The sequence below is a fragment of the Brienomyrus brachyistius genome, unplaced genomic scaffold (assembly GCF_023856365.1).
Source record: "Brienomyrus brachyistius isolate T26 unplaced genomic scaffold, BBRACH_0.4 scaffold50, whole genome shotgun sequence".
Lineage (NCBI taxonomy): Eukaryota > Metazoa > Chordata > Actinopteri > Osteoglossiformes > Mormyridae > Brienomyrus > Brienomyrus brachyistius.
Genome location: NW_026042325.1, coordinates 1,902,838 through 1,917,940, shown reverse-complemented (window position 1 = coordinate 1,917,940; position 15,103 = coordinate 1,902,838). Strand labels below are relative to the sequence as shown.

Genomic DNA, 15,103 nt, shown 5'->3' with positions numbered 1-15,103 from the left:
AAAATATATTTAAAAATCATTCATCCATCTTCCAACCTCTTTTCCTGGACTGGGTTGAGGAGGGGCCCAGAGTCTATCCCAGTGAGCACTGGGTACATTCTGGGTAACAGTCTATGACACTGCGCATACATACGCACATTTAGTGACCAGTTTAGAGATGCCAGTTGGTCTCATGGCACATCTTTGGACTTTGGGAGGAAAGCCTGCAAGCTCAATGATTGATTGGATGATTAATTTGAAGCCTCAACCTTGAGGTTTATCTTTTTACAGGTTTATCCCAGCAGTCCTGTTCAATGAACCACTGTACGGCCAAATATGCAAGCACACGATAATAAATACATATGCATTTCTACTAAGTGTTTTGTAAAGAAATCCATCTTAAATTATTAAAACAATTCATATTTTCAGGATTTAAAATTTAATTTCCCGGTATGTCAAGGTTTTCAAAAACCCTGAAATATACAGGAAATAGTCAAGAAAACACAGGTCGTCAGAGTACAGCACGATCTTGCAGCTTAGTACAGGTTTAAACTTTGTTTCACTGCTAAACTTAAATGTTCCCTTCACACCCACTATAACCAAAGCCGACGCCGAGAGAAAAGACACTTTTGTGCAACGTTACTCACGTTACACATAAGGCACAGCGAAATAGCACTGCCTCAACAGGAGTCATTTCCGCTCCAGCCGTTATCCAGGGGGGGTCACTCCTTCTGCCCGTGCTTGTCGTCTCCACTCTCAGTCTCCGTCCTCGCACACGAGACCACAGCACCCTCTGGCACCTCCATGTCATTCAGTAAGTAAACGTTCCTGTGGCCTGTGATCCCCATTTGCACCTGCGAGGGAGGAACAAAGGGTGGGAAGAGGTTCCCGATGGTTAACACAGCACTCAAACTATACTTCAGTCACACTACTGCAGTAAGAGGATCACAGTTACGGCGAAACTAACGACACAAATCAAAATCTCGATCCTAAAGGATAAACGATATTTACACTGTGTTGCTGTTCGAACCGGCGCTGACCGGATTGATTAATCAATCACAGACACGTGTAGCAAAAAACAAAAAAGTACAACTGGATTTGTCTAAGGTTTTAATTTTTATTTGGGGTGCAATTCAAGTAATTTCAATAAGAAATAAAATACAAGCTTTTCCATACATTGATTTTTTTTGGGTATCACAGTTAGGTTATTGAATGGATCTCATTTCGAGTGATTATGGGGAAGACAGGTGTAACCAGTTTCCACTGAAACAATCACTGTAATACAAGGTGACATTGATCTAAAATATTGAAAACCGTGTAATTGACAGAAGTAAGTCTTAAAACCAAGTAGTAGTTTTATAGTATATTAAAGGAAACCGTACAGCTTCAATCATTTAATGCTTTAACATCTGCCCAAACAAGAAAAGTAAAATTATTTCATAAAATGAAATGCAGACACATGTACACAGAGAACCTTTGGCAATGTGATTTAGTGCAACTATTTCATGTGGTGCCTCAGCTTTAAAAGCACCAATATCCTGTTCGATAACTGATCATTCAGTGTGAAAAAAGAATAGATGATAAAACCAAACATATGTAACGGAAAATATAAAAAGAGGCAGAGTGGCTTTTACAAAGATCTGTCACATGTATGTACCGTGCAGCCTGTCCGCCCCAATCCAGCTCTTTAAATTAACACTCCAAGCTTAAATTAACTTAACCACTGAGAACTGAGACCTTCTGCAATTTCTGAAAAGATACTTCTTGTACCCATTTATTACAAATCCTAGTCATAAATAAAGAACAATCTCCGCATCTAACAATTAGTAAATAAAAAACCGAAAACAGGAAGGTGCTTATTTCAAAAGAACTGAATTATACAGAACATAAAACTCAAGACAAAACATATTCAGCATTCAAACATCACATCTCTTGATTGTCTAAGAAATACTTAATAAAACTGTCAGATGAGTCTAACAGAAAACAGCTACTGAACAGAACAGCTTACTAGCTGGTGAGTATGAAACACGTTTCACTGTGGTCGTGCAGGGATCTGACCTATTAAAGTCAAGTGCAAACTTACTTAAGAAAAACACAGACCAGAGGCTTGATAATTCCACATGATTAAAACCCATAAACCCTGAATGCTCAGTGCACAAATCATGTCTTACTGCCAACTCACCACTAACAATTCAAAATTTTGACCTCTGATAACTTACAGTTGAAGGTAATGAAGAAATAAAAATATGTTATACATTCTGTAAAATAAACACAAGAAAGCATTTAGCTAATGTTTAAAAGGATCATCTAACTAATAGAATTCCACCTGACTTTCTTCTCATTCCAGCTGATATCCTGGTTACAGTCGGAGAGTATTCATTGAAATATTCAGTAATAATTTGTATTATATTAAACATTTTTAAGTTAAATGCAAAGAGAAACTGTAGCTGTCTCTATAAATAAACCTCACCCAGAGTAGTTATATCTCAGTGTGAGTGTCTGAGAACTAGCTGGGCAGACGGCTGTGTTCACATGCAGCACTGGGACGCTGCTCAGCACAGACACCCCAGGCGCCACCCTACAGTTTTGTGACTCCCTCTTCGTTTTGGTGTGTGAAGAAAGCTGGACGGCTGTGGGACCCCTGCCGCTGTGTTTTAACAGTCGGGTTCGGACTCTTCCTCTAACAGCACTATGGGACCATTCCTTACCCTGCTGCCAAAGTCCAGACAGGACAGTCCCAAGGCGACCAAACACTGCCAAGCCTGCAGAGACAACGTCAGAGAAAAGGCATTATGCACAGATGAACTGCAGGGTGGAATGGTGGCCCACTGAGCATGGGTTTCATTCCCACTCCCGGCTCTGTATGTGTGCGGAACCCAGATCAGTCATACGTTTCTTGATGGTGCAACTTATGGCTGGGCGATATGGCTAAATATTTTACCATGATGATTTATTTCCCATGTCGGCTAATACCGTTAATTATCACGGTATAATTCGTAAATCGTTATTTTCAATAATAATGAATTACTTCTTTACTTTAAGGCTGCATTTATGCTTACAATTGCCTTAGGATTCCCTGTAGGATTCCCATTGAATGGGACATTTAGAAGATGATGAACTGAATCCACTACAAACTAACACCTAATTTAAATAATAAATCATAGTAATATTTTGTAATCGGGAGTAACACTAGTAATACACCGACAGTACAGTTTATCGCTGGCTTTTTCCCTCTGACTACCTCTCTGCTCTTTATTTATTTATTCAATAAAACCCCCGCTTGTTTACGCTTGTGTTCCACTGCTGTTACGGACAAACAACCTCAGAGGAAGTGACATCATCACAATAGGTTACAAATCACACTGAACTGATCGTGCAGTTGTCGCACTGACATCGAGGGAAATTGCATCGTAATTATCATTATCATTTTATCGCCCAGCAATAGGGTGACAGTATTAACGTTTTGGGAGAAGAGTTCCAGCAGACATAAGTGGTGAACAAGCATGGACATCAGTTGCTCTAGAGTGTAGAAGTAACCAGGAACATCACCAAGGAAACATCTCCAGGTATGTGATTAGCTCAGTAAAAATAGTAATTGTGTCATGAAGTCAAATAGAAGATAAACACTCATGGTACTGGAAGAACAATCGCTATATATATTATCTGCACTGGTAAATGGATGTGCTGAGAAAACTGTTATCTTCTTTGTTTCTTTTAAATATAGGTTTTGATTCGTGTCAGGTTCATGATCCACTCACCAAGTAAACCACGAAGCAGAGGTAGGCGACAGAGAGGATGGAGGCCAACACGTAGAGTAGAACACTATTTAGGGTGGTGACATACACCACTACGAAGTACATGTTGATGGCACATACCAGGAGAATGACCGTGCCTCCAGCAACCTTCCAGGCTCTGCATGGGAGAGAAGTTCTCAAGCATCGGAGGGAAACTCAACTTTAGGGTTAAGGGCCAGAATTACTCATGGGTGGGGGGGGGGGGGCGCTGGGAGTGTAGGAGAACTCAAGCATGATGGGGCAGAAGATCTCAACCACCACTTCTGGACACCTTCTGTTATACTTACATTCCATTAGCAAACTCATTCATTAGAGATGACAGGCTGGTGAACGTCAGTATTGGGATCAAAGCAAACGGGAGCTAGAAAAGAGAAGAGGAGAGATAAACCCCCTCGAATGGCTCAAAAATGAAGGAGAACCACATTCATCCACGCCGGAGAGGCAGCGCTCCAACCTGCATGCTCTGCAGCACGTTGAGGAAGTCGTTCATGCCTGTGAGGCGATGCACGTCCTGGAAGATGGCCACCAGCAGGGTGGGTGTGATGGCGATGGAGCGCGTCAGCAGCACCCGCGCAAAACGGGACCAGCGTAGGTTCAGGAACCCCTGAGGTGGACGCCAGATGGAAAGGAGTTAAAAGGCCGAGCCAGTGACCGATTTAGGTCCGTCCCGCTTCGGCGGTTCCCGCTTCTGCCACTGACCTCCATGACGAACTGCCCGGAATAGGTCCCGGTCATCGTGGAGCTCTGCCCTGCCGCCAGGATGCCCAGCGCCCAGATGTACAGCGCTGCAGGACCAAAGAAGCAGCCCAGAACCACGCCCTTCCAGTCCGAGAGGCGCGGGGGGGCGCCGTGTCAGTGTTACACACGATTCCACGATTATGGGCTGTCGCCATCACGCACATGCAATAATCACCAGGGCTTTTAATGACGGGCGAAACATTGGCCTAGATGCCAGATTTTCTAAACGGACATTTATCTACGCCAACAATTTGGTAAGCAGATTAGTAATATAGGGTGGCATGGTGGTGCAGTGGTTAGCACTGTTGCCTCACACCTCTGGGACCCGGGTTCGAGTCTCCGCCTGGGTCACATGCGTGTGGAGTTTGCATGTTCTCCCCATGTCGTCGTGGGGTTTCCTCCGGGTACTCCGGTTTCCCCCCACAGTCCAAAGACATGCCGAGGCTAATTGGAGTTACTAAATTGCCCATAGGAGTGACTGGTGTATGAGTGTGCCCTGCGATGAGCTGGCCCCCCATCCTGGGTTGTTCCCTGCTTCATGCCCATTGCTTCCGGGATAGGCTCCAGGCTCCCCGCGACCCAGTAGGATAAGCGGTTTGGAAAATGGTTGGATGGATGGATGGATGAGTAATATGGCTAAAATATTAATGATGATGCATTTTGTAATGCCCAAAAAACAGCAGTCTGTATAAATTGGGTGTCACAATATGCATCTCATTAACAATTTAGCCACACTGCTAAAGTAGTGAGGAAACGTCCGGATGGTTTTCCCACTGAAAAGCTGGCGTCCGTTAAAATGTTTCGCCCGTCATCGGAAGCCCAGGTGATGATTGCGCAGGTGGCCTATAATCGCGACGACATCAGGATGTGATCGGGACAGTCCTACACAACGAGGAGAAAGACCCCTTTATAGAACCATTTGCTTACCCCTTTGTAGATGTCCACTTCTAGCGTGCCGTTATTTTGGGGGAAAAGGGCAGCGTGGGGGCTTCCTGTCTGGTTACATTTCTCATGCTGAAAGGTGGGAGATGCAGGGATGATTGGCCTGTTACTTGCAGGAAATGGGGCAAATTGGCAACTCGAGTGACGCCCTGGGTCGGGACTCACCACGTACAGGTTGGTGCGATCATAGAAGGCTTCGGCAAAAACCGCCACCACAAAGACATTGATGAGGAAGGACACGAAGAGCGCTACTGCGGACTCTACGAAGAAGTATTTGTTGGCTTCCTTCACTTCCTTCTTGTTGGCTCTGTCAACCTGGCGAGACTGGAGGGGAAAAAAATGTGAGAGGATCTGCTACGTGACAGTGAGCTTCCCGAGAGATTCACAGCCTCGCTGAGGAGTGGCTAAGTTACTCCACCTTAACCTGCAACTATTTCATGCTGTTCCAAGCTTCAGCCTTGAAGCTACTTTCTGTGACCCTACAGCTGTTTGTCCCTAAGTAGAACATGAACATTCCTGGGGGCCTGAGGCCTGGTACCTTAACGAGGGCAGAATGCAAATAGATGTTGTGTGGCATTATGACGGCTCCCACGATGCCCACAGCCTGCTCTAGCTGGACGGGACCACAATCCTTGCAGTAGGGCACAAACATCCCTTTCAGTAGTTCTCCTTGGTTCGGTCCTACAACCACGTACTGCGGAGACGAATTGAGCATATGGACGAACGTTAAAAAAAATATTAATCAGGTCAGTTGGCCATTCAGGTCGTCAATCGAAAACTCAGTTACCTCGTATCCAAACGTGATGCCCATAATCGTGATGAGAAATCCGAAAAAGGCCTCGAGTTTCCTCAGACCTGATGTCCAGGGAAACAAATGAGCGAGAGTCTTTTAAGATGCTGAGAAGGTACAGAGGAATCGGGGGGGAAGTTTGTGGTGGTCAGGTCTCTAGATGGGAAGGCCACCTACCGTACTTGTCCAGAAAGAGGAAAACGAACGTGTCGAAGATGGTGATGAGGACGCCGGCCCACAGCGGGATCCTGTGAGGATGGAGGAGCATCGGCGTGAAGCATCATCAGCGTAATGACCTCATACCCGGCGGCCTCACCTGCCGCCCAGTGCTGCCCCGACGGCGCCTACCGACCTGCCCGCGGAGAGGAGGTTGAATGCAATGGCACAGCCGATGACCTCCTGCATGTCCGAACCGATGATAGCCAGCTCAACCATGAGCCACAGGATTATACGAGGAACCTGAGGGTGACAGAAAAACAGCTGCTGAGCTGGAATCGAGGTTTATTCACTGAGCACAAACACGCACAAGGAATTCTTACGGTGCAGATGTAAGGATAGACACACATGGAAAAATACAGTAAATACAATAAATATGCATATGAAGTCGTACAAACTAGATATTAATTAATATACAAAAGAAAATTTCAATCATTATAATTATATGAAAGTATTTGAGCTCGCTAGAGGGAAAAAGCTGTAAGACGTCGAGGCCGAGTAACTTTAAGAACAATGTAGTGTAAGATGCCAGTGTGAAAATCTGACATGCAAAAGGAGCAAAGAGATTTGCAGGTAACTGTCCTCCATAGCTTCACTTGCCTCCATGAATGAGAAAGACACATATATTCAACCAGAAAGGCATAAAACCGAAGGGAACTCAACATAAGTAACAAGTAGCGCAAGTCTCCAGCATGCCGTGAAAAGATACTACAGAAGTAAACAACCATTACAGCACCGTGTACCACCTGACCTTTCCTTTTCTTTCACAACCGCCTGTTGCTCTCATTAGCCCAGTCTGTGGGCACACGTCAAGCCCAGGTACCCGCAGCTCAGTGGACTTACAGTGGGATACTGCCGGTTGCAGACCTCTGCCAGGTGCATGCCGGTGACAACGCCCAGCCGCGCCGCGAGTCGCTGCAGCAGGAGGCCGATGATGGTGGCGCCCAGCAGAATCCAAAGCAGCTGGGAGTAACCGATGGCCAGACAAAGGTGTCATTGGTACGTTAATAGATGCAGGCAGTACAAAAACGGAGGAAAGAGAGGGTACCTTAAATCCAGCTTTGGCACCAGACTGCAAGTCAGACTCGATGTTTCCTGGGTCCAGGTACGCGATGCTCATCAGGAAGCCAGGTCCAGTGAAAGCCCACAGCTTCCGAAAGCTGAAGCCCATCTAAGGGGTTTGGAGGATCCATCGCATTGGCATTGAGGAAAGCATTCATCACCAGCTGTGCTCATTGATAACAACGAAGTGGTTATAGTAAACTGGACCTTTATCTGAAAAGCTGCACATGCTAGACAGTAAAGGGTTCTTCACAGTACCTGACCACCATCTTCAGGAACAGGGATCTTCTCCTCAAAGTACGTGGTGAAGGCATCATCGTCCGTCGGTGGTCCAATGGAGCTGTACACGGAGTTTTGAACGGCTCTATTTTCTTGCGTCTCCTCTGCACCAATGCATGGGGGTGGGGGGGGGGGTTAAGGAGGCAAAAAATAGACAATGAGGCAAAGCTGAGTCAGCGCTACTCCTCATATTAATAATGACTCCTTTAACATAGGCAGTGTGGACAGAAATAACTGGCTGAGGGACACGAGCGTCGCTTGCTGTGGTTCATAAGCAGCATGTTTCGGCTCATCCTCTGCCAGACAGAATGTAGTAAGAGATTCTTGCCCTGACTTTCATAGTAACAACTTTTACAAAGAGGAGTGACCATCAACATGCCAGAACGAGGCTAATAAGTACTGCATTCCAATTAGAAAGCAAAGTTTAAAAAACCTTCAAATAATGCCCCCATGCTCCAACTGAGAAGCTTAAATCGGTGCCGACTGTCAATCGCAAAGCCCACCGGCCTGAGTTTAACCACCTGAGCCACCCAGTTACTCACTGAGTCTGGCGCGCTCGCCCATGCTGAGCTGCCGTGCCAGTGATACCCTTCGCCAGGGGAGTACGGCTATGCGTGGACCTCCACCGATGGCCACCTCCCTGTCAGCTCTCGCTCTGCTCGTCTCATGTTCTCCGCCTCTAGCCTCAGCCACCCAGGCTCTATATTTAAGGGCAGCCTGGCCGCCGGCACAATCGCCACCCACTTCCTGTTTCAACAGCCCACCGCGTGCTGAACTCTGCCTGTCTGCACTCTCACACATTCCTGCACCGGAACCTTTCACCTCTTTCTTTAAAGACCAATTTACTCTGCAGAAATATTTAAAAAAAAGGTAACTGAGGCCTCCTACAGCTTCATTTGTATCTATGTAGTTTGGTTATATGTAGTATATACAGTAAATTAATCCGTCTCTTTCAGGAAGTGGCCTATTTCAGGTGGGCACTGAAACTTACTGCACGTGATCACATATTACCATAATTATACTATTACCATAATTGGATACTATGTGTTTTTAAAGTATTGTCTATACAAAACAGCCTTTTGTCAATGGAACTGCATAACGCAACTTATATCCAATTAAAAATGACATATCAATATAGAAATTGCTTTATTTCAAGTTAGAAATATTTCAGAGAAATCCAATACAAAATTTTCATGGTGTTGACAGCATTATTCAATTAAAATGTTTGTCGCTTTGACTGTCTTTCCCAGTCCTTATCAACGAGCCAACATGATTGTGTCTTGAACAATAACAGTGAAGTCTTTTACCTTCTAGGAGATCTGGCTCCTGGTCTGTGTTCATGAAGACAGAAGGACAAACGGGCCAATAATCAAACGGACGAAAGCTTCACCAAAGGGAAACAGATAACAATCAGGCTGCAGAAAACAGAAATGCATTCATATTTCCAAATACAGCATTTTAATTGGAGCTGGGGGCCGTTTTCAAACCTCAGTACAGAAGCCAAGAGATGGAGGTAAAAGGTTGGAGAACATTGATGACACGAGTTTTTAAGGCGAAACAAAAACAAACGAACAAAAAAACATGGTGTGACAGGGCAGAAGGGAAAATCTGCACCGTCATTATAATGCTGCAAAAATCGGAAGAATGTGGTACCAAGAGAGAACATTTACAAAACAAAAACTGATGCATTCAGGAAAAGAGAATCTGTGGAAAGCAGAGGTGACCTTGTGGTTAGAAAGCCTTGCTTCCTTTACTAGCGAATTTCACTTCCCTGAATGCAGAAAACCAAGACACTGTCACACTGCATTCACCTCACCACAGTGTGAAAGTAATGTTTTAGTGAAGCAGCCACTGTGAGCAATTTAAAAAACCCACATACTTTAAAAGGAGAAACATAAATGAATTACTGAGACACATACTTATATGGTCACCTTTTTCAGGACTGGAATGGAAGGGCTATCAGTCACATTGCCGATGCTTCATGACAGGGGCTACCTGCTGCTGTCATTACAGCGAACTCTGAATCATACCCAGCAATCCGCTGTATTTCACTGTAGTTAAACCGTTATATCTATACATTCATCTTCTAAGCACTCTTCTTGAACGCGGTTGTGGGGGAACTGCTACAGTATCACCTAAGTAACTAGCGAAAAGTACATGAGGCACTTTCTCACTTAGGTTCTTCGGTTGCCTCACTGCATAACAGGAACCATGACCTTTATGCGAAATAAGCACGGGGGGCCCAAAAAGCTTGTAGGTTAAACTTGTGCAATTTCTTATGAAGCTACATCGCCCCCCCAAAACAATGGAGGATGAACAAATCATTTTGTTACTTCTGGCTAGATATTGGGGGGGGGGGGGGGGAAATCGGTCCTTTGGTTCAAAACAGGACACAGCATTTTAGTTATGTTTCATTTATACAGCCTTGGACATGTTTAAAGTTCTTTATCCAATCAGGCCAGCAGATCGATTTTCCGTTTTCCACAGAATAAAAACATTGTTTCACTAATAAATGCGGGCGACTTTCACTACCAGCACCAGCATTACTAGACAAAAATAGAAATCAGTTAACAAATCTGAAAAAGCAGGCAAAATGTATTCATTAATGTATTTAATTTAATAGGAAAAAACCATCTGCTTCATTTTTGCTTCACTACTTCTATCCCTTTTCTCACTAACAGCCCCACCCAGTTTTTCACAGTCCAGTGAAAAGTACACACTTCAGATAAGATCCTTAAAAAAATGGTTCTGTGACTACCTGCGAGGAACTCAAAACTCCCTGAGGTGGGAATGCGACAGAAGTTCCCGGTCCCTGTAAAAGGTTCTGGTTCCTAAAAAAAAAGTTCTTGTGGTGGGACAGCGTCTACTATTACTGTATCAGAGGGTCTTACTGACTATACCAGTCTCAAGGTCACACTAAAGCTACTTTTGCGGACTTAAGGTCAAAGCTCAGCCAGTCAGTACCTTTGCAATGTACTTTCAAAACACATTAACACCACAAAAATTTGTTTTGCTCCCCCCCCCTCTTCACTCCCCCCTTTTTTCTGTGGTCTCTGGGCCGTGGCCTTCAGAGCATGATACTGGGAGGATGTCTTGGGAAGTGCCGTCTCACGAGACTCTATCACACACCGCACGACTTTGTCAGCAAAATGTTACACTACTGCAGACTTTCGGCAACACAATTCATCAAAGATTTACACCAACACAAACACGCTTCATTGTAACATTATTGTTCCTTTAGGTGATTAATGTATTATACTGTACTCAATAAAGGCGAGTATCCAGGACAAAACCAATTAATTTAAGTTTCTTGCTAAGCAGTGGTGATTATGAATTTGATAACATACTTGATGATGATACATTTTATTACATAAGCAGTATATATCTAATACATTCTATAAGAAAAAAATAACAAAGCTTCCATTTTTCGCAACTCTGCTATTGGAAAGAGAGCATTAATATTATTTGCGCTTTCAGAAGTACAAATGCTAAATTGTGACAGAGGTCACAACCAACAAGGCTGTGTTCCAACCTGCCCGAGTGCAACCGCATGCCACTACACGCATGTGGACTCCACAATGATATACAGAGGGTTGTGAGAAATGATGAGTATGTAGGCTACAGCCTGTAGTTTGGGAAAAGGTCATAAACCAATAGTGCTATCCATTCGTTTGATGTGCAAACGACTCATCAAAACAAACAGCATTTGAAAGTCGCTGTGTAATTTATTTGACCTCATTTTCAATGTACATATTTATTTTTGGGATGCAGATGCTTTGAATCAGAATCACATGACTCTGGAGGAGCACAAACATTTTTCGCACATATCTGTTCCTCAGCATTTCAGCAGAATTTCAAAACGCATTTAGTGTGAAACAGCATTGTCTGTTTTGGTAGTTAATGCACACCGACTCTTATTGCAAAAATGAGAGTCTGTTTATTGCTACCTTTTAATGGTACCGATCCTTATAGAAAATCATATTATTAAAGTACTTAGATACCTCTTAATGGTACTGCCCAGATGCTGTCCTTGTTCAAGAGGAAGTTTGTTGGGTTATTTTGACTATGTCCCAAAAACACCCCACTGATTTAGTACTGCCCTGTAGAGCAAATTTCCTCAACTGTACGTAAAATAATCCAAACTAACTTCGAAATATGCACAAAACCAGCAGACATAAAGCTTTTTACAGTGTTTCACACAAACTGCACTTGCTTGTTCTTTGAATCCATGTCATAATTTTAATAACAGCCATAGAACATAATCGACGCAACTCGGCTCTAGACACACCATGCAGATTATATACCAACCACTAATTGCTCGCATTTTGAATGAGTGTATGGTAGCAACTTACTGATTGCTACGTGAGGCACCAGACACATAAAACCAGTTTTGCCCTCTACAAACATTTATCTGTATTTAGCTGGTACTAATTTCCTATGAATTTCAGGTAAGGTAGTGTTCTAAAAAAAAAAAAAGCTTTTTCTAAAGAAGTTTAAATGTTAGAGTCATTGCTTCTCACCTTTTATTCTTACTGTTACGGTGAAAACAAAGTTAACAGCATTAATCTGTCTGTTAGTCCAGTAATGTGCAGAAAAAGAGGAGCACAGAAACAAACAAAGAACACCAGAGACTCACAAAGGCAGCATGTACAGTTTTTAAACTCTCCCTGCCTTCAGCGCCTCCTAATCTCCAAGCAGCAGTAAACTCCATCACAGCCTATCTGCTTTGTCAGCCTAACTGAAGAAAACCCTCACAAACGCCCAAATGCAAGTCACGAAAAAGACTTGCAATCTAGAGATGAAGCATCTAATTTAATTTAAGTGGGTCTGAGATGCCCTTGCCCTTAACACAAGAAAAGACGGCTGATTTTCGATATAAAAACGTATACTTATTTGAAAGGAAAATAAATGCTATATTTGCACAGTTACTGCCGAATGTCTATAGCCCATAAGGGTGTAAGAACACAGGGTCGCCGTAACACTTTATTTAGCCATTAATTGAACCTTCACTATAATTTGAGATATCATGATATTTTAGCAGGATGGGGGAAAGATTGTGAAAACAGTGCAAGTTTGTTAGGACCATATAATGTGTAACTTTCAATTTTAATTAATATTAATTCATTAACTCCATTCGACAGACCGACAGATAGATAGACAGACAGACAGATAGATAGATAATCCTGAAGGAAATTGCAGAATACTGTATTGCATAGTAGGAAACCAAACCTATTTCATAATCCGAACCGGACGAAGTTATGAAAAAATAGACAATGGGACGTTAAGTGATCAAACTTATTGTAGCAATACTGACTTCTACAATTTATGATTCATAATGAAAAATATGCAAAACATGTCAGTACATGGTCAAAACGGAAACAGAAACACACAATCATCCAAACTGAACAAAACGTGATGTTTTTGTTACCAAGTATAATATCAAGGTAACTCCTTAACTTGGGGCCGTAGACGGGGGGCGGGGCGATGGTCCTGGAAGGAAAGCCCCACCACCCATCCGTCGCAAAATATACTGAGGGGGGGGGGCAAAATTTCTTGCTACGCCCCCTCCTCAAAGTAACATACCCTAGTAAATTAATCGAGGCATACCTGCACTTAATGTGTGTGTGTGTCCGTGTTTGTGTGTGTCCTTGCACAGGACAAGCCGGTATGGAAAATGGTAGGATGCATAACTACCCAAGACACAGTTCAGAGCGGCGATCACCACCGATCACCAGTCCCCCCTGGAGAAAAATAGTTGGGGACCCCTGGCTTCGAGGCGCGATGACATTTATCAAATGCTATTTATAACTTAACTACCAACATTCCAAAAACTATGTGAAAAACAGCCACTCTATTCACGTTTTATAGTATATAAAAATACCAAACGTCAAACATCAGCCCCGTCAATCGGCGAATCTGACGCCATCGCGCTCCTGGGAAACAGGAGCGAGTGACAGGAGAGTCGTCGGACCGCTTAGTACGTAACATTAACCGCATTGTGCTCTTTTTGTTTTAACTCACAAGTGTTAATCAAACCGAAGCAGTGGTTACATTTTACCGGAATAATCAACCTGTGGTTTGACGGACATCCTTCAACCGACTCATGCTTTGATCAGTCACACGATAATGCGACTAACCACGAGAAGCCAAAGTTTGACTGGCGCCGTTTGCTGTCTAACTCGGATGTATGGAAATTTTACAAACGGAAACACTCGTCAGAGAATGCAACATTGGATCAAGTCTTACCTCCACAGCTTTATTTTCTGCACATAAATGCGCGACAACTTAATTTATATGTTACATGAAATAAACAGATAAAATAAAAAGACAGGACATCAGTACACGAACTACAACATCGGCATACAATGTCACGCATTGTATTCGGAAAACACACCTACTTTCTGCGTATTGGCTACAAGATTTGCAGCTTTCCCGTTATTGGCTATTGTCTTCTGTCAGTAACGTACAAAACCGGAAGCTGTAAAATGCCGGCGAAATGGCGTCTTTGGAAACATGTGTGGATTCCGACAAATGCCACCTACTGGTAGTACGATCGTGACAGAGGCTTCTTTACCATTTCAAACGAACAAAAAACACTTAATAAGTTAGAGTTACAGCGCACTAAATGGAATTGCCTTCGTCCTGTTTGCAAGACAAAATACATTAATGTGCAAAAGTCTTAGGCAATCAAACAAAATGCTTATAGCTGTTTATCTGAGTATTACGTGTATTTACTCATAAAAACACTTAATGTAACATTAGAATATATGAAAATTAACAGGAACACAATAAAACTAACAATTATGTTTTTTCTGTTCTCCAAAAAATACTGATATCTAGTTGGATGGACAGAAGGTCATTGCTTCAGTTCCCAAAACTCTCTCGGCGGCACCCCACCCTTTCCGTATATTCAATTAATTTTACCACCAGCTAAATTAGCCTAATTAATCAACTTAATTAGTTACACAAGTCAACGAGGTATTGGTTAATCAAACATGGTGTGTTGAATCAAAAAAGACATTGACGTATCAGATGATTACTGGAAATACTCAGGTTGGGAGTGGTTTTTAAATGGCTAACCTAACACACTTTGACAGACATCATAGTTTTACACCAACGAAAAGATCATTTAAACATAATTTGTGACTGCACAGCACTATAATTATAAATGACTACATGTACATACAAAAATGATTCCAACATATTCCAACTTTTTTTAACCTTATCAGGGTTGTTGTGGACCTTGATCTTACCCTTTGGACAGAATGCCAGTTGTTTTGTTAACACTGCTTAGGAAACCCAT

The 15,103-nt window shown here is 43.0% G+C and overlaps 1 protein-coding gene across 3 annotated transcripts; it reads right to left on the bottom strand.

Moving 5' to 3' along the window:
• Nucleotides 1-401: 401 nt before the first annotated feature.
• slc11a2 (solute carrier family 11 member 2) lies at nt 402-14,203 on the bottom strand. 3 transcript variants are annotated; one of them, XM_049000428.1, is made up of 17 exons: nt 14,047-14,203; nt 9,108-9,184; nt 7,780-7,904; nt 7,508-7,630; nt 7,303-7,422; nt 6,596-6,702; nt 6,421-6,491; nt 6,241-6,308; nt 5,992-6,147; nt 5,619-5,777; nt 5,439-5,525; nt 4,473-4,592; nt 4,228-4,377; nt 4,061-4,134; nt 3,738-3,891; nt 2,688-2,741; nt 402-833 (listed from the first exon to the last, which is right to left on the bottom strand). In XM_049000428.1, exons 2-17 carry the CDS (start codon nt 9,139-9,141, stop codon nt 702-704), a joined length of 1,734 nt encoding a protein of 577 aa, XP_048856385.1. In that variant the 5' UTR covers nt 9,142-9,184; nt 14,047-14,203; the 3' UTR covers nt 402-701. The 3 variants fall into 3 exon arrangements, with proteins under 3 accessions (XP_048856385.1, XP_048856386.1, XP_048856384.1); XM_049000429.1 differs by lacking the exon at nt 14,047-14,203 and adding an exon at nt 12,321-14,036; XM_049000427.1 differs by lacking the exons at nt 9,108-9,184; nt 14,047-14,203 and adding an exon at nt 8,343-9,089.
• Nucleotides 14,204-15,103: the final 900 nt, after the last annotated feature.

Coding starts and splice junctions, on each gene's coding strand:
- slc11a2 (XM_049000427.1), bottom strand. CDS start 8,601: ATGTGTGAGAGTGCAGACAGGCAGAGTTCAGCACGCGGTGGGCTGTTG. Junction 4,593..5,438: donor AAGTGGACATCTACAAAGGG/GTAAGCAAATGG, acceptor TCGGACTGGAAG/GGCGTGGTTCTGGGCTGCTT. Junction 3,892..4,060: donor AATGAGTTTGCTAATGGAAT/GTAAGTATAACA, acceptor TCTCCCATGCAG/AGCCTGGAAGGTTGCTGGAG.